General features: G+C 48.2%; 1 protein-coding gene across 4 annotated transcripts in view; it reads right to left on the bottom strand.

Annotated features, from left to right (window-relative positions):
- Positions 1 to 18,147, bottom strand: part of LARS2 (leucyl-tRNA synthetase 2, mitochondrial) — a 167,539-nt gene that overhangs the window by 16,834 nt on the left and 132,558 nt on the right. For 2 of the 4 annotated variants that reach the window (XM_084988037.1, XM_021068636.2), the window contains exons 15-19: positions 10,496 to 10,596; positions 7,470 to 7,652; positions 5,850 to 6,019; positions 4,141 to 4,218; positions 2,028 to 2,139 (exon numbers count right to left, since the gene is read on the bottom strand). In XM_084988037.1, the coding sequence (XP_084844163.1) occupies positions 2,028 to 2,139; positions 4,141 to 4,218; positions 5,850 to 6,019; positions 7,470 to 7,652; positions 10,496 to 10,596 (644 nt within the window). Of the gene's footprint in view, positions 1 to 2,027; positions 2,140 to 4,140; positions 4,219 to 5,849; positions 6,020 to 7,469; positions 7,653 to 7,911; positions 8,099 to 8,726; positions 10,597 to 18,147 lie in introns of those variants that run through there. The other 2 variants (XR_014822944.1, XR_014822943.1) reach the window with 2 other exon arrangements.

Here is an 18,147-nt window from a genome sequence, read left to right as displayed (position 1 = left end):
GTGGCTGTGGCGTAGGCTGGCAGCTGGAGCTCCGATTAGACCCCTAGCCTGGAAACCTCCATATGCCGCAGGTGCGGCCCTAAAAAGACAAAAAGACAAAAATAAATAAATAAATTAACTAAAAAAAAAAAAAAAAAAGGAAAAAAAGAAAAGGCTAAGTGTCAAGGCCCAGAAAGTGATGGAAGACACCACAAAATACACTTTGCTCAATCAGAATACATTAAAGCAGGATCTTTTGGGAATCATACCACAGACCTTTCCCATTAGAAAGCAAACCGGACCTTGATTCAACCTTGCAAGGAACGCAGAACACATCCATGGGTAACTTCAGAGCCTTTAGACAATTTTTAGGATTAGCTCCTGAGGTGAACATTTCTGATGATGCCCTTTCCATTTTCTGGGTCAACGTTTAAAGCCAGAAACTATAGATATGGTACATAAACAAAGAAATGGATTGGAAAATCACACTATTGCATAAATGTCACCATTTGGCTGAACTTTTTTTTTTTAATTTTTTTTTTTAAATAGCTGCACCAAGGCACATGGAGTTCCTGGGCCAGGGATTGAATCTGAGCTGCAGCTGCAGTAATGCTGGATTTTTTAACCCACTGCACTGGGACAGGGATTGAATCCATGTTTCCACAATGACCTGAGCCACTGCAGTTGGATTCTACTTTTTTTGGTCTCTGTTTTAGGGCCACACCCATGGCATATGGAAGTTCCCAGGCTAGGGAACCAACTGGAGCTGTAGCTGCCAGCCTACACCACATTCATAACAATGCCAGATCCAAGCCGCTTTTGCAACCTACACCACAGCTCACAGCAACGCGGGATCCTTAACCCACTGGTTGAGGCCAGGGATCAAACCTCGTCCTCAAGGATGCTTCTAGATTTGTTTCCACTGAGTCACAACGGGAATTCCTACAGTCAGATTCTGAACCCACTGCACCACAGTAGGAACACCTGGCTGAACATTTTAAAGAGGCTTCAGACCCGAAAGGATAAAATCCAAATTGAACTCATGGCTTTACAACAGAAGCATTGTGAATAGGTCCTCCTCTTCCTCAAAGGATGAAAAACACATACCTTTTTAGGGGGTGGGGGGCTGCAGCTGTAGCATGCAGAAGTTCCTAGGCCAGGGATCAAACCTGCCCCACAGCAGTGACCTGAGCCACCAAAGTGACAACACTGGATCCTTATTAACTGCTAGGCCACCAGAGAACTCCAAAAACACTTTGGTTTTGACAGAGATACTTGCTGGTGCTGTAAAAAGGGGACACTGGAAAAATAACCATCTCATCTTAGCTTAAAAGTAAAAGGAACTAAATGCTCCATCTTCCTGGGATACACCAGGGTCTGGGGGATACAATGGAGACACGAGAGATGTGGGCCAACATTCTGGGGGCTCAAGGAATTCTTCAAAGACTCACACATCCAACAAGTGCTTTCTCCTCACTTGAGCCAGTAAAGACAGCTTTTCTCCCTCCACCCTTAGCAGCACGAATGTCATCACTTCCTTCCTGCAACTCCCTGTCTTTTCACCTTACTTTTTTTACTCTTTAAAAGGCTTTACAGTGAACCTCTCTTTGGTGACTTCTTTGTAGAGTTAGGGGTCAACAGTACTCTTTTCATGAACTGTGTGGCCCATGTGACACCCCAGGGCCTTTGGCTGAGATGTTTGGGGAGGTTGCTGTGAGGTCTGCTACTTCTCAGAGGCCCCCGGATAAAAGCATGATGTTAATACAGCATCTTTGGCTGCCTGTCTCCTTCAAGCCCCTCCACAACATCCACAGGAGTCACAGGAGACCTCTGAACACGAGGCCTGGAGAACCAGCCCGCACAGCCAGCAAGTCCTCCTGCATGGCATCTGCTCACTTCCCTCCCATTTCCGCAGAGAGATCCGGAGTGCAGATGCCAAATGCTGGACCCCATGGCCAAGGGCATCTGAGTCCCAAATAATGTGCAACAAGAGGCTGGAGCATACGCTGGTCAGCGGTAACTGGTCAAGCAAGGCCTCCCTCACCTACCTGCCCAGAGCTCCGAGGTTATGTGAGGGGCCATGGGAGCAGCCATCACCATCAGCGCACACAGAGCATCCTCAAACTCAGGGCTGTGGAGAACAACTCTCTGAGATGCTTGCTGAAGAAGAGAAAAGAACAGTGAGGTAAAAACACTGAGACGTACAAGAAAGGCCGTGAACACTCTGCGGTCCAGAGACACAAGTAGGTAGGAAGAAACCCTCTTTACTACAACTTTTGCTCTGGGCAAAGAATCTTTTCCATTTAATTATACTTTTTTTGGGGGGGGGGGGGCTGCACCCATGGCATGTGGAAGTTCCCGGGCCAGGGATCGAACCTGTGGCACAGCAATGACCTGAGCCACTGCAGTGATAACACTGGATCCTTAACCTGCTGTGCCACCAGGGAACTCCAAATCATATCATTAAAAATAATTAGAGCAGCAACAACAGATACATTAGAGTTAACTGAGAACTGACCTGCCCTCAGTCTGATGCTAACTCATTTAGCTCTTACTACCCTCTGAGGGCAGTACTGCTACCCCGTTTGACAGGTGAGACGGCTAAGGGTTACAGAGAGGGAGAGTCATCTGCCTCTGGGTACATAGTTAATCAAGTGATGGAGTCCAGATAAGAATCCAGGTCGGTCCTAGCTCAGAGTCAAACTCTTAACCACTCTGCTAGGTTTCCTGTGTGTGCAGGACTGGGGGAAGCACAGCATTTGCTCAATGGTTCCGTAATATGGAACCGCTAGGACACGGGTCCTCTTGGCCCTGGCAGGGATCTGAGGGGTTCCCCTTCTCTTAAGCAGCTCTGGCAGTTCCTGTAAACACTCAGTGTTCTCCTGAGGTGTGACCAATTGGGTAATCCAGTCACCTCCATTCAACTGACAGGGCACCCACCATACCCCAAACTTCAGGGATAAAACATCCAGAAGGGTATGGTCTCTGCCCTCAAGGAGCTCATGGTCAACTGGGGAGGAAACGGACAAATGAATCAAGGGTGTTGCAGGGAGGGAGCTTGGGGTGCAATCAAAGAGTGGGCAGAAGGGAGCTATGGGTAGTGCTGAGGCGGCTGCAGGAGGAATGATACTGACAGGATTTCACAGAGGCCGGTGGTTCTCAAGGCCTCCTGAGACGTCGTGATAACAACCAGCCTATTCGGTACATATTCATAATACCCTGTGACAAAAATTTTGGTTTCATTTTATGTTCTGTTTGTTAACATAATAATCAGTGAGACAGATTTTTTTTTTCCTTTAAGCTTACTGGCTATTTCCATCTCATCTTCTGTGAATGTTTACCTTTTCAGACCCTCTGACCATTTTTAGGTGAGGTGTTTTCATATTAATATGTGAGAGTTCTTTATATATTGAGGCTATTAACCTTTTATCTGACATGTTAAAACGTTTTCCCCAGTCTTTATCTATCTATCTTTTAAGATGGCATGTTTTGCTATACTGAAAATACGAAGCTTTATGTAACTCTAAATTTCTACTGACACCTTTGAAAGTTCGGAGAAAGCTTTGTTAATAGTTTTAATTCATGATTTTTGCTTTTTGTTGTCCAAACAGCTAATCGCTTGTCTAGGTTCCATTTATGGACAGGTTCTTTATGTGGCAAGAAAAATGATAGTCACAGGTAGTGAGAAGATGATTCTATACAGAAAAGGCTGATTTCTGTTTTCGGTGAGAACAAATCTGATCCCCTTGGATGAAACAACAGTAAGCAGTTACTGATGCCAAGGGGGGGATGCCAAGTGATTCAGGAAATCAAGCAGATGGAGCAAGGAAGAAAAGAGCACAGCCAGAGGGAGGCCCAAGTCTGGTCCTGGCCTTGCCACTCATCCACCAGACATGTCATCTAACTCCCTTCTCTGGGCCTCAGTGTCCTCATCTGCAAAATATAGGGGAGTAAGGGGGTGGTGGGGTGAACCAGACAATCTTGAAGAACACTCAGCTGAAACACTAGGTTGTGACTATGGAAAAATGCTTCTTTCAGATAACAGAGTCACACTGAGGAGGTGACGCCGTGCTGCTGTTCTCAGTCCCCAACTCGGACCCTGCAGGTCACCTCGCCCTCCCTCCTTGGCTACCAGCCAATGAGCACAGAGGGGCCACTTACCGAGAGGGCACTGCTGAGTCCCATCAGATGAGAAATCACAGAATTCAGTGATAAGTCCTCTGTGAAATGGGCGGTCACCTATTGGTAAGAGTAGAACTATTCACTTTGAATTTCCTTTAAGTTTTCCACACCAAAAAAAAAAAAAAACTGGATTATCAAAAAAAGTGGAACAAAATGTGTGCAATCAAAGACATTTATAAATATATCTACTATCTGTTTCCTTGGCACAAAGATTTAAAAAATCCAAGTCGATGTTTCCACTACTCAAGACTGTTCCTCTTCCCCCACATCCGGGATAGTGTTGGTCCCTGGAGTAGGTGCCTAAGAAATCACCTGACTAGGAGGCAGGACTCCCTGATGAGCAAACACCGAAACCATAGTAAACAGATGGGGTAAAGAGTGTTGCTTCCCGTGGTTACGTGACTTTAATTCACAGTGAAACTACTGGGATATGGGATAAGGTCAGTCTTAATGTTCAAATATGGAGTCAACATGAGAACACAAATGTGATGTGTCAGCTTCTTCCTGTTTGTGGGCTTTTCAGTCCCGACCATGGGCAAGGAAATAGAAAAACAACACATCCTTAAGATGTCAAGAGTTTCCAACTTGTGGAAATAACCCAATTCTATTATCTGACAGAATGGAGAAATTTGCCAAATCCAGAGAGAAAATATGCGGTGTGGAAACAATTATTCAGGCATCATTCAGATCACTAAATTCAATTCTGAGAGCTCTGTTTCTCTGCACTAGAGTACAGAGGACAGGAATAAAGATGAAGATGTGTCACCAAATGAGACCACGCTGCATGCAGGCCCACTGTAGCTACACAAGCCAGAGGAAAAGCCCTGTTCCTTCAATGTCATCAGTTATCAGAGTCCAGAGAAATGACCTTGGCTGACTATAAGTTTGCATCAGCACATCTTATAAAAAAGAAAATTCTGCCTAAGGAGTATATGGGGTATGTGGTACGCATTAAAAAATAGCTTCAGATTTTCTTTCAAAGACATGACATTTTCCCACGTAGTTCTTAAAAAGGTGAATGTCATGTATTATGGCAGACTTCTAGGTGAAAAATTTTAAAGGATGCTACCAAGGAAGAATCTTTCAAAATGATTTAGATAACAATATATGATTCTCTAAGAAGGTGAAACGAACGATTCATCTATTTGCAAAAATTAACTCACACAAATACCGTGTAACAAAGTAGCTGAATATCAGGGAACTCTCTGCTCAGTTCCTCACTAGCTGTGTGACTTTCACAGGACACTTAACCTCTCGGTGCCTCAGTTCTGTCCCTTTCTATAACATAAGGAAGCTAATGAAGAGTCTTTTCATGCCCCTTTCAACTCTAAAATTCTGTGTCTGTTTTTACAACATATATAGGGTGTCATCAGTGTGATATTAAATTTGGTTCTCTATCTGGATGTGTTAAATATTGCAACAAGGAGAGTGAGCAGCTTCCTGAGATCTGGGATGGATAAATCAGATCATCATTAGAGGGAGCCATGTCCTGCGAGCATCTCTTTGCATTAGAATCTGTATCTGCACTGTTGCTCCACCTTGGTGAAATTCCCAGAGCAGTGAGGTCAGTTAATCATAGTGAGTGGGAAGGAGGAAGACCCACTGTGCCCACTCTGAGGTAGCGTGGACCACATGGATCATAAGGGCTCATTTACAGATCAACCAGTGTCCCCTGGTTGGTCTCTGACCTGAGAGATGACCGAGTTCTTGTACTCCCACAGCTTCTTGGCCTCCGCTTTCTCCTTGTTACTCAACAGCTGAGGCCTGGGAACCTTCTCGGAAATCCTGGCCTCGATAAATCGCGTTGCCAAGGCCCACAGACGCTGCTGCCACCTCAGCACCCCGGGGAGAGCGTCAGCTGAGCGTCACGTCCATGAATGAGGGAGAGAAAGAGAGACACGTGAGAATAATGGGTTTGGTCCCATCTAAGCGACAAAGCACCTGTGAGTAAGACACTTCATTGTGCCCTGATGGGTCTCTCCAAGGGCAGGGTGAAGGGTCCCCCTGGTTTGCAGAGTCTGAGAACCTAGACCAGGACTGACTCTATCATTTCCTAGAGCCCTGGACACCCAGAACACAGGATGGCTGACAAGGAGCTCAGAAGCTTGGGCCCAGATGTGCCTCAGGTCATTGCCTCCTTAATTAGGAAAGCTTGCTGTGCGCTTGCAGACAGGCTCCCCCATCTCACGTGGACAGGTAACATGCGGTGGCAGTGGTGAACCGCAGACCATGCTCAGCGCCACACTGCTGCACAGTGTGAGGTGTTTTACCATGATCCCTGTCCTTGCCAGCTCTGTGTGTATCACATATTTCAGACATGTTTGTTAAATCCAGCTGCTCATCTCTCCTGGAGAAGCTCAAGGGCTTTGCCTGGGGCCTTGGGTCACGTGGCTAGATCACTTAGTCAGGTCTTTTACATTCGAGCCACTGGACTAGACCTTCTCAAGCCTGGATGCCCAGCAGGACCTTCTGGAAGGTCTGTTGGAAACAGATTCCTGGCGCTGGTCCCACAGGAAGGGGTGGGGAGACTGAACCTACCTCTGAGTGTCCCTGGGGACTCGACCTCCAGAGCTGGCATCTGTGACCACTGGTCCAGACCACACTCCCCCCCAGAAACGGTATGTTGAACTACATGGTGACACAGGCACCTTCTCATAGCGCACCTGGGGCAGACTGGTCGGAGAACTGACCTGCTGCTGGACAGCGCAGTCTAGGTCCAGACATCTGAGATTACTTTCCCTCCCGCTACTGAGATCTAAACACCTTTGGAGGGAATGAATCTCCCTTGAGGGGGGACTCTGGAGGCTGCTGTGGGTGACTGAAGAGGTCACAGGTAACACGAGGACTAGATCACATGTGAGGGTCTCTGGATTCGTGAGGGGCAATGACACTCTTTCAGAAAAAACCTTTCAGGGTAAAACATGGACCACAGTGGACCACAGTGTCTAGGAGTACCCTGAGAGCCAGTCTGGTTCAGGGAAACGTTCTCAAAGTGGGGGATCCTTGTAGATGCTGCCTGAGAACACCACCGACCTGCACAGGGTGAGCTCAGGGGCCCCATCCTGGGGCTGGGTCGGCAGGGTGGGGGCAAGGACTGGGTAACTGCAATCCCAGCGAGCTGCCCTGTGGGCTGAGGCTCACTGCACCCCAGAACACTGGTCCAGCAATGGCACAGGACGCTGGGCAAACTGCTCCTTGCTTCGAGGAGCTGATTCCTAGAACCTTCTACTACCGTCTTTCGCAAAGACATTTCCTGCCCCGACCTCCCTGGCACCTGAAGGGGATTCCAGAGGAGGAAGGTGCCTTACTCTTCACGTCCCACAAGATGTCCTTCTCAGGAGGGGCGGCAAAAAGGAGGTACAGCCGGATGGTGTCGATGCCATACTGCTCCACGACGTCTTCGGGGTCCACCCCATTGTGCTTGGATTTGCTCATCTTCTCCCACGTCACCTCTAATTTCTCCCTTGTCTTCACGTGAACAGGAACAGAACCTAGACACCGGAACAATGCATCAGCAGGAATTGGTTCTGTAACAATATACTCAATAAGAAAATACTGTGTGAACAATTTAAAATGTCCATTTGGAGAATTCCACTAATTCACTTAACATGCCTGTTCTCTTGCTGTAGATCATAAAAATGTTTTGTTTTTAATAAACGAGGCCCACCTGCCATCACGAATCTTTCATGAATAGGAGTTCCTGTCGTGGCTCAGCGGAAACGAATATGACTAGCATCCATGATGATGCAGTTTTTTTTTTGTTTTTTTTAATTTTATTTTTTGCATTTTCTAGGGCCACTTCCTGCAGCATATGGAGGTTCCCAGGCTAGGGGTCTAATCAGAGATGTAGCCGCCGGCCTACACCACAGCCACGCGGGATCCGAGCCGCATCTGCAACCTACACCACAGCTCACAGCAACGCCGGATCCTTAACCCACTAAGCAAGGCCAGGGATCCAACCCACAACCTCATGGTTCCTAGTTGGATTCGTTAACCACGGTGCCACAATGGGAACTCCATGATGATGCAAATTCGATCCCTGGCCTTGCTCAGTGGGTTAAGGATCCAGTGTTGCCGTGAGCTGTGGTGCAGGTTGCAGAGATGGCTCAGATTTGATGTTGTTGTGGCTGTGGCATAAGCCGTTGGCTACAGCTTCCCCTAGCCTGGGAACTTCCATATGCCGTGTGTGCGGCCCTGAAGGAAAACAAAACAGCAAAACATAAATCTTTCATGAATATATATGACATGTACGACAGCCTGTGCCATCTTCTTCTCAATTTCAAAATAAGACAGTGATTTCCCTCTTTATAAAAAGGAAATTACTCATATACAAAAAAGATAAGTAGAAGAGAATAAGAAAGGCTGGCATACTGCTCTTTCCTTTACACATTCAGGGTCTCCCCTGGAAGCTGGCAGCTGACCCATCAGGGTCTCGGAGCAGCAAAGCACCTGAGAGGTCACTTCACCTGGAGGTTAGGTGTTCCTGTCCATGCTAAAGTCACCATCAGGGCCCACGGTAAGTGTGGTGTCCCTTTGCAGAGCCCTGTTCTCCGTCTCCTTCCCACCCACACCCCTGGTCCAGATGGTGCTGATGGAGGCCCCCCATGGCCGTGTTCGGATGAAGTGACTGTGTTGTTGCGCTCCAGCGGTTGGACCAGGAGGGATGTTTGATGAGGCTAAGCCTCTGTCTCAGGAACTGGAACTAAGAGGCAGAAACTGTTTCCGTGCTGTTCGGCACTGGAACCAGAAGGTCCTAAAGAGAAAGGGCAAGACTTGGCCCTGCGGCTGCCCAAGATCACTGTGTAAACTGAAATTGGGGAGAGCAGAATCCAGGCCTGGCAGAGGAAGGAGAACAGAGCGGAAGAATTGACAGGTGCTGGAAAAGGAACTAGAGGCTTGAGAAAGAGAGAGGAGAGGGGTGGCCTGGCGGCCTCCTACATGCCATATTTCCTACAGCTGATGTCCCTTATTCTGGTGCAAAAGCCACTTTTAGGTGCATTTCTGTTCTTTCCAGCTAAATATTTCCCGACTCCAAGAGAAACCAAACTCCCAGAGGCCCGGCGTATACACCTACAAGCCAGCTCCACACATCCTGAGAGCCTCCCCACCAAGCAGATGGATGCCTGCCCTTGCTGATCCAAGCACGTATCCTCCCCCAGGGGCAAGTCTGCGTGGGAAGGGAAAAGATGCTCACGACATGGCCTGGCCCCATGACGTCTGAGCCAAGGGAGACTGACGTCCCAGATGTTTTATCCCGGCTGTGGTGAGGCCCAGGGAACCACTGCCCCCTCTAGCCGACACCCCAAGGCTGGGCTGTGACTAACCTTAACAACACTGCTGTGAAAATTAGGAAAAAGGTATCTTTCTGGGCAGAGAAGCTGAGACATTAGAAAAAGGTGCCCTCTCTTGGCAGATGTGGCCCTGAGGTGTGTGGTCTGGCGAGTGTCTGGATTTTAGGCCCTGCTCACCCCCTTGGCTGGCTACCTTTGTGCAGTGCACAAACTGCACAGCTGTACAGGGCAGCCCTGCCCATGACAGACAGACAGCACTTCACTAGCAGTTGCGAGTTACATGGCCGCTGAATTTAGCTCCTTTCCCACTTTTCTGTGTTGGAGAAACACTGCCAAATTCTGCTTCTCCAGCTCCGTTTCCTCCCATGGACCTTCCGTTTCACGCTCTGGTAAAATGACTGCTTTAATTAGGCAATTCCATTGACTGCTCCCACCAACCCTTCCTTCTAGTGATTGGCTTGGGAGGCTGTCTACCATTTAAGGAGTTGGTGGGTTTACTTAAATTCATTACGCACTGGTGATTCTATGTTTAATGGCCATAGTTTCTCACAGCTGCCTCTTAATTTTCTAACACGTCATTTATGTGTATTCTAAGTGTACGTGATACACCCTCTTCCTGTCACCGGAAATTCTCTGAGGATGAGTGAAAACACAGGGTGAAAGGAAAAGCTGGAAGAGGGAAGCCCAGGGAGTCAGGGGGAGGTATTCCACCAGGGGGCGCTCTGGGCACTGTGGGAGCAGTAGTGTGGTGGTGGTCCCCTGAGGTTCTGAAACACCCGCCTAGATGGGCTACCAAATGCAGGCTAGGACAGCAGATGACCCAGTGCTGACTCTATGTTACCCTTCCAGAAGCTGAAATGACACTTGAGCTAGATGAGAAGGGGCTGGGAGCCTCAGGAGCTGCCCACAGCAAGCTGAGGCCTTGAGACCATGAGGCTAAAGGAGCGCTCCCCTGGGTTCCCTGGCAGCTCAGCCTGGGCTCGGCAGCGCCCACTGCTCAGTTCTCTGTGATCACCTGGCTGGGATGAGAGGGCCATTCTCACCTGTGAGATCCACTTCTTCTCGCTGGAGATACTGTCCAGATGGTAGGCGGAATGTCTGCCCCTTGATAAGGCCTTGGGCCAGCAGCTTATGAAAAGGCTCTCTGAGGAAAGATTAAGAGGAAAAGAAAACTGGGGTAGGAATTCAAAGCATCTGGAAAACAGCAGTACGAACCTTACCAGCTGCTGGGTAGAGATAACCGTCCTTCATAAAAACAGACAGGTGGACAAATGCCACTTATAAACCCAACTTGAATAAGTGGCCTCTTACACATAAACGATAAGAAAGTTAAGCCAAATCGGCAGAGATTAACTACTTTCCAATGCGGCGAAGTAGAAAGAATACCAGGTCTCAGGTCTGGAAGGCCTGGATCTGAATCTCTATTCTGCTTCTTAATGACTTTCATGAGCCAAGGCAAGTCACTTACTTGCACTGAGCATCAGTCCATTCATCTGTAAAATGGGGATGATAAAAACATGCCTTGGAGTTCCCACTGTGATGCAGTGGAAACAAATCTGAGTAGTACCCACGAGGATGAGGGTTCAATCACTGGCCCTGCTCAGTGGGTAAGGATCCGGCATTTCTGTGAGCTGTGGGGTAGGTCGCAGATGCGGTTCAGATCCCATGTTGCTGTGTCTGTGGTGTAGGCCAGCAGTTGCATCTCCAATTTGACCCCTAGCCTGGGAAGTTCCATATGCTGTGGGTACAACCCTAAAAAAAGACAAACAAAATAAAATGAAAACCTACCTCAAAATGTTGCTGGGAGGATGAAATGAAATGACTGAAAATACTTGTAAATTTTAAACGACCACACAAATGTCAGTGATGTTGGGCCTGGTGTAAGGAAGGGCTCAAGAGGACACAGAAAGGTTTACATTGGGGTTTTGTTCAAGATTACTCTTCCCTTAAATTTTATACAGAGCCTGCTTACATTCACTTTAAAATGTTTAAATCATACAAACTATACATGAATGCACCTTTTCTGTTCAAATTCCCCACCCATGCCCCACCTTCCTAGGCCCATTCCCCTCTGACAAGGCCGTTACTATTAGTCGATGCAGGTCTGTTTCATTTTCAAACAGCTACCTAGTGTTTTACATATGGGTGGATGATAACTTATTTATAGTGCCTGTTTTTTCACAAGGTAGTGTTAGTCACACCCTTACTGGCTGCGCAGTGAAATACAAACGTTTTCTCTTAAGAGTACAAGCAGCAGTTGAGCCTCGTACTGAAATTACTTTATTTCATATTTGAAATTGTTATTGGAGGTGGAGGCGGAGGCTGAAAGCGGGTGTCCGTATTTCATACTATAAGGCAGGGAGGGACGTCTGAGTCTGGGGATGTGTTGACGTTCTCATCAACATCACCCCAGCACGATGCACCTCCCAATGTACAAATGCTTGGGTGCTTCAAGCTCACTTACGCTTTTATTTAGAGACTCAAAAGCCCAATAACCTCAGGGAGGCCAAGCAGGCCACAAACCCAGCTCTAGTGATGGAGGAGGACGGAGTGGCTTTGTTAATTGCACAGGACCTCATTTCACAGGCGAGGCTAATTTAGATGAATCCTGATACAGAGCAAGGCCTTTGGACAGGCCCTTGACCTGTGCATTGTGCAGCCCTGTCACAGCGGTTGTGTGGACAGAAGTGGTTGAAAGGAAACTTTCTAGTGGATTCAGAGGGTGGAGTGGAACAAAGAGATAGATGGAGGAAGAGATGAAGGTCAGCTTGGATTCCTGGCATATGTATATATTTATGTATAAAAATATACATATATTTTTTTTGTCTTTTCCAGGGCCACTCCCTTAGCATATGGAGGTTCCCAGGCTAGGGGTCGAATTGGAGCTGTAGCCGCCGGCGTACACCACAGCCACAGCAACTCAGGACCCGAGCCATGTCTGGGACCTACACCACAGCTCATGGCAACGCTGGATCCTTGACCCACTGAGCAAGGCCAGGGATCGAACCTGCAACCTCATGGTTCCTAGTCAGCTTCATTAACCACTGAGCCACGATGGGAATGCCTGGCCTTCATGTTTTAAAATCTTGTTATGACGGTGTGTGTGTGTGTGTGTCCGTGCACACGTGCGTGCGCGTGCATGTGTGCACGTGTGAGTTTGGTGGTATGTGTGTGGAGATATATTTTCCAAGATGGAAAAGACCCAAATATTAACATCAAATGGAGGAATTCCTGTCATGGCTTAGTGGAAATGAATCTGACGAGGATCCAAGAGGACGAAGGTTTGATCCCGGGCCTCGGTCAGTGGGTTAAGTATGCGGTGTTGCAGTGAGCTGTGGTGTAGGTCGCAGATGCAGCTTGGATCTGGCCTTGTTGTGGCTGTGGCATAGGCCAGCAGTTGTAGCTCTGATTGGACCCCTAGCCTGGAAACCTCCATATGCCACCACCACTGGTGTGGCCCTAATAAGACAAAACAAAAAACATCAAATGGAGATAGAGAACATATTTCTGAAACCTCACTAAATTACTCAGTGTCACTGGGCCTGTCCAGCATGGTACTGTGTTAATTTGAAAGAAATTCCACATGTGCCTGTGTTCAAAAACAGTCACTCCACTGCTCTGGCTCTAAAATCGATCTTAATAATAAGTTTGTTTGAATCATACAACTGCCTTCCTTCCACCTCCAAGACATTCTACCAGCAATGTCACAACTGGCAGAATGACATCCTTTTGTGCCATGTCCCAGCATGATTCCCAGAAAATGTGAGTGACTGAAAGATGTGAAAAATGATTTAAAACCACAACTCACTTGGATCTCACACTGTATTTTAACCTGGGAGCATCCTGAGCAGGGCATGTCTGTGATCCCATTTTTTAGGAACACCGGCAGAGGCAGCACCAGGAAACTTGGTCTCTGGGCCACACAAGCTGTGTCCTGGGCAGGTTGGGGTGCTGATGCCCAAGGGCCCAGATCTATCTCTTCCTCAGGAAGCTCAGGGAAATGGACCCACACAGGGAGCATGGAGTTCTCTGTACTGTCAGTCCTGCCTACCTTCCTGGCCTCTCCCCTAACCCCTAAATGCCCTTGTCCTTGGAGGTCACATGGACCTCTCACCGTTCCCAGAACATGCCACGGTCCCTAGGACTCAGCAGGAACGCCCACCTCAGCCTGGGTTCCCCTCCACCACAGAGCTCAGCCATTCCCTTCTTTGGTGGCTGTCACTGGTCCCTGCATGAAGTCCCCTTCACACAGCTCAGGACCCTCCTTTGAGCCCTGCTGTGTCCAGCACAGCCTGTGTGAAGAGCATGACCAGGCTGCGTTGTGATCCAACATAACAACATAAATACCCATCCATCCTATTCTCTTGTCCTTCTCTCTGTCCTCAGCACTTAGCACTGTACCCAATGGACAAAAGGATCTTGAAACATGTTTACCATACAGATGGATGAACAAATGTGAATGAACAGACGGATGGTGGGGCGGAAGGAGGAAGACACGAATGTTTTGGGGTGCCGGCTCCTGAAGCCACCTTTGCTTTCCATCCAGTTTGAGGTGGCACCTGGATTTTAACCTCACTACAGAAACAACACAATGCAGTTTTTGTTTTGTTTGGTTTGTTTTTTTTGCCTTTTAGGGCTACACCTGCGGCATGTGGAAGTTCCCAGGCTAGGGATCGAATCAGAGCTACAGCTGCTGGCCTACACTGCAACCACAGCAATGCCAGATCTGAGCTGCGTCTGCAACCTACACCACAGCTCACGGGAACGCTGGATCCTGGACCCACTGAGCAGAGGCCAGGGATCAAACTCACGTCCTCATAGATCTCGGATTCATTTCCACCTTGCCACAACAGGAACTTCACAATGCAGTTTTAAAACAGAAGGGGAAGAGTTCTCATCATGGCTCAGCAGATATGAATCTGACTAGGATCCATGAGGACGCAAGTTCGATCCCTGGCCTCGCTCGGTGGGTTAGGGATCCGGCGTTGCCGTGAGCTGTGACATAGGGTGCAGACATGGCTCGGATCTGGCGCTGCTGTGGCTGTGGTGTAGGCTGGCAGCTACAGCTCCGATTTGAGCCCTAGCCTGGGAACCTTTATATGCCATGGGTGCAGCCCTAAAAAGACACACACACACACACACACACACACACACAAACCCAGAAGTGGAAAATCACATGGCACCTTTTTTTGGGCAGAAGAAACTGAATACAAAACAAAGTGAGCGAATGTTCTACATGGGAGGAATGCCTCCCCCAGCCCCCAGGGGCACCTTCTCTGGGCATCAGTGGGCTCGACTTTATGCTTTTGAGCACTAGTTTGTCTTTTAGTAATCTTCCTCAAATAATTTTACATGTTGCTGCTTAACACAAAAGGGGCAAATTGTAACCTTGTCCCTGCTGTGCTTTGTGCCAGGAGGATGAATTTGCTATTATCATCTTAGGCTCCAGTGTCCTTGCACCAGTTTTTGAGGTGTTTCCTCTCCTCTCTCACTGGGAGTACATCTTTGGTCACTCTTAAGAGAAATAAAAAAGATGTCTTTGGGATAGGTGTAGGGAGGGAATAGTCTGGGTCCCGAAGTTAAAGACCAGAATGATGATCAGAATCAGTAGCGTTAAAGCCTCCAGAAGGGGCAAGGGCAGTAATATGGAATCTTGCTTCCATCCACGCACTTTATTAAGTGGCACACTGCTGCCCCCTTCTGGGAATTGGCAGAATTGCAACCTGCAGGAATTTGACCCAAATTCCAGGTTTTCTGCTTAAGGCTGCACACCTCAGGCCTCATCTTTTATAAGTCTTTCCCTTTTTCTCTCTCTTTTAAAGTCAACTCTTAAATAAAGTAAAACACACGAAAAAGCATATAAATCCTAGGGGTAAAACTTGATGACTTTCCACAACATAAACATACCTGTGTAACCAGGACCCAGGTCAATGACCAGAATGTGACCCACCTCCTAAAGCCCCTCTCTTCCCACTTCCAGGCACCATCTCCCCATCAGGAGCCCCACCAGCTTGGCTGCTAATGCCATGAATCAGCTCATGGCCTGTTGCAGAGCCACTTCTCCTTTGGAATGAGGGACCTTGGGGAAGCATCCACACTGGAGGCTTGGGCCTTCCTCAGAATGGCAGATGTTCCGTTTGAAATAGCATGACACTCAAAACAAGGCCTGCTAGTTAAATGAATAAGTCTTAATCTCTGAAAGTTAGCAACCACATAACTCAAGAGCTGAAGGTCACCTGGGCTGCCTCCTCCCAGGGCTGCAATACTGCAGGGATGGAAGGAGAGAGTTGGCCTGACTGTCCTGGGGCCCCTGATAGCCCCCACCCCACCTCCAATAGCTGATTCACGGCAGCACTTCCCGGTGGACTCAGACTGCCTCAGAGTTCCTGGCACCATGTTCTCATAAAGCAGAGTTACCACGTGAAATTTCTTTATTCAGCAGGTATTTACAAGTACGTACTATGTGTCCGGCACTGAGCCAGGCACTGGGATGTTGCGGTGGGCAAAGCAATCCCCGCCCTCTGGGAGCCAGTCTATCTGCTAGCCTTGAAGCAAACCAATGCCCGGCCACTCACAGAGCTGGGATGGGGGGAGGAAGAGAGAGTTCAGTCAGATCTGAGGATCAACTCCTGCCACATCAAGTCCAACTGCCTGGCCTGGCCAGCAAGGACCTCTCTCCCTCCTTTTTCGCTTCCTTTGTTCCTTCTTACATGGTGCCCACAGACACGTCTACGTCCTCACTCACACTGTTTCCTGGTGTTATCGAAACTGCCCATTTGTCAAAACTCTACTCCTTTCAGCTTGTGGGATGGAAATTCTATAAAATTAGACTGTGATGATCATTGTACAACTACAAATGTAATAAATTCATTGAGTAATAAAAAAATAAAACAAAAACAAAATGGACAGATAATAGGAACTGCCTCAAAAAAGAAAAACCCTCTACTCCTTCCAGGCTCAACTCAAATGTCACCTCCACTGGGAAGGCGTCTTGAGCCCTCCTGGTCAGAATTGGCTGCTCCTTCCTTATTGGTGTGTCTGGTGTGGTGCCTGTAACTGCATCTGGAAGACATTAAATGCTACTGTGTATGCAGGTGAGTTACTCTGCTGCCTGTCTTCCTCCTGAGTGGAAGGAAGAGGAGGAGGGGGAGGAAAATCCTTTTAGACCCTTCCCAGTGCCTAGTTCAGAGCAGATGCTCAATTAATGCCAACTGGCCTGAGCTAGGCCAAGTCTGTTTCCATGAATGGATAAATAAACCTGCCAGTGGCAGAAGGGGGGTCAATGTGAAGAGGACAAGAGAGGAAGGAAGAAAGGGGGATGAAGGCGGGCACTGGGTGCCATGACTTCTAGTTGGGGTGAGACCTCTGTGCAGAGAGAGGCGCACTCAGTAATTTCAAACTCTATCTACTTCATGCTCTTGGGAAGATCAGCAGGAGCGAGGCAATGAGAGTGGGAGAGCGCTTGCTCGGGAGTGTGGTAGAGAAACTCTACAGCGGGAGGGGTGCTTCCCAGCTCCCAGAAAGCTGCTCACTGCCCAGTGATTCTCCCTCCACTCTCCCTGGGACTCCGGGGAGCTGGTTCTCATTCTGTCTGCTCTCAGGTGTATTTTAGCCCTGAATGAGGAGCAGTCACACTTGGAATTGAGCGACACCTGGGTACAGAGCCCTCTGCAATTAATCAAAGAGCTCACCATAAAACAGGAGGCTCAAGACGTGCTCATAAATCACCACGACCCCACCAGGGGGAGCCATGAAGTGTGACAGGAAATGAGCAGTGTCTGGGGACGAGGCACAAGGGGACAGCAAGGGCCCTGCTGGACACGGAGCCCAGTCCTGCTGCAGCAGAGATCATGCCACGTTGCCAAGGTTAATATTCAGATTCACAACAGTGTAGTTAGTACATTTGCCATTTGTTGAATCATTCATTCATTCACTCAACAATTGGTACGTGGGAACAAACGTGCACAAGCAACTGAGTTATTCATTCCTCATAATGACTGCGTATAGCAGGGAGGGCTACAAGAATAAGAAAAATCTGCAATTCCAAACCACCAGCAAGCCCCTTCTGACTATGACACCAGTAAAGGTAGAGGAGTTCTGCAGGATTTCTGCCTTGAGGAAGGCCTAGGTGGTTTTACGTTCATGAATACAGATGTGTGCTCTTTTCTGAGTCAGCTTTCTTCTTACTCCTTCATTACCACCCCAAGGGATGGATTACGTTTGTTCGCACTGTAGCACAGCTATAAACAAGCGGAATGATGAAAAGTCAGGGATGGTGGTCATCACCACAGTGGCTGGGGTTGCTGCTGTGGCGTGGGTTCCGTCCCTGGTCCAGGAACTTCCATGTGCTGTGGGTATGGTCAAAAAAAAAACTAAAGGAGTTCCCGTCGTGGCACAGTGGTTAACGAATCCGACTAGGAACCATGAGGTTGCGGGTTCGGTCCCTGCCCTTGCTCAGTGGGTTAACGATCCGGCGTTGCCGTGAGCTGTGGTGTAGGTTGCAGACGCGGCTCGGATCCCGCGTTGCTGTGGCCCTGGTGTAGGCCGGTGGCTACAGCTCCGATTGGACCCCTAGCCTGGGAATCTCCATATGCCGCGGGAGCAGCCCAAGAAATAGCAAAAAGACCAAAAAAAAAAAAAAAAAACTAAAAAAAAGGAAAAGTCATAGACTCTTCAGTGTTTCTTTGATAAAACA

This window comes from Sus scrofa, chromosome 13 (assembly GCF_054392235.1).
Source record: "Sus scrofa isolate SSC_HxYL_T2T_F1_AM1 chromosome 13, Sscrofa_HxYL_maternal_Yorkshire_Landrace_v2.0, whole genome shotgun sequence".
NCBI classification, from domain to species: Eukaryota; Metazoa; Chordata; class Mammalia; order Artiodactyla; family Suidae; genus Sus; species Sus scrofa.
This window is presented reverse-complemented; position numbering and strand designations above follow the sequence as displayed.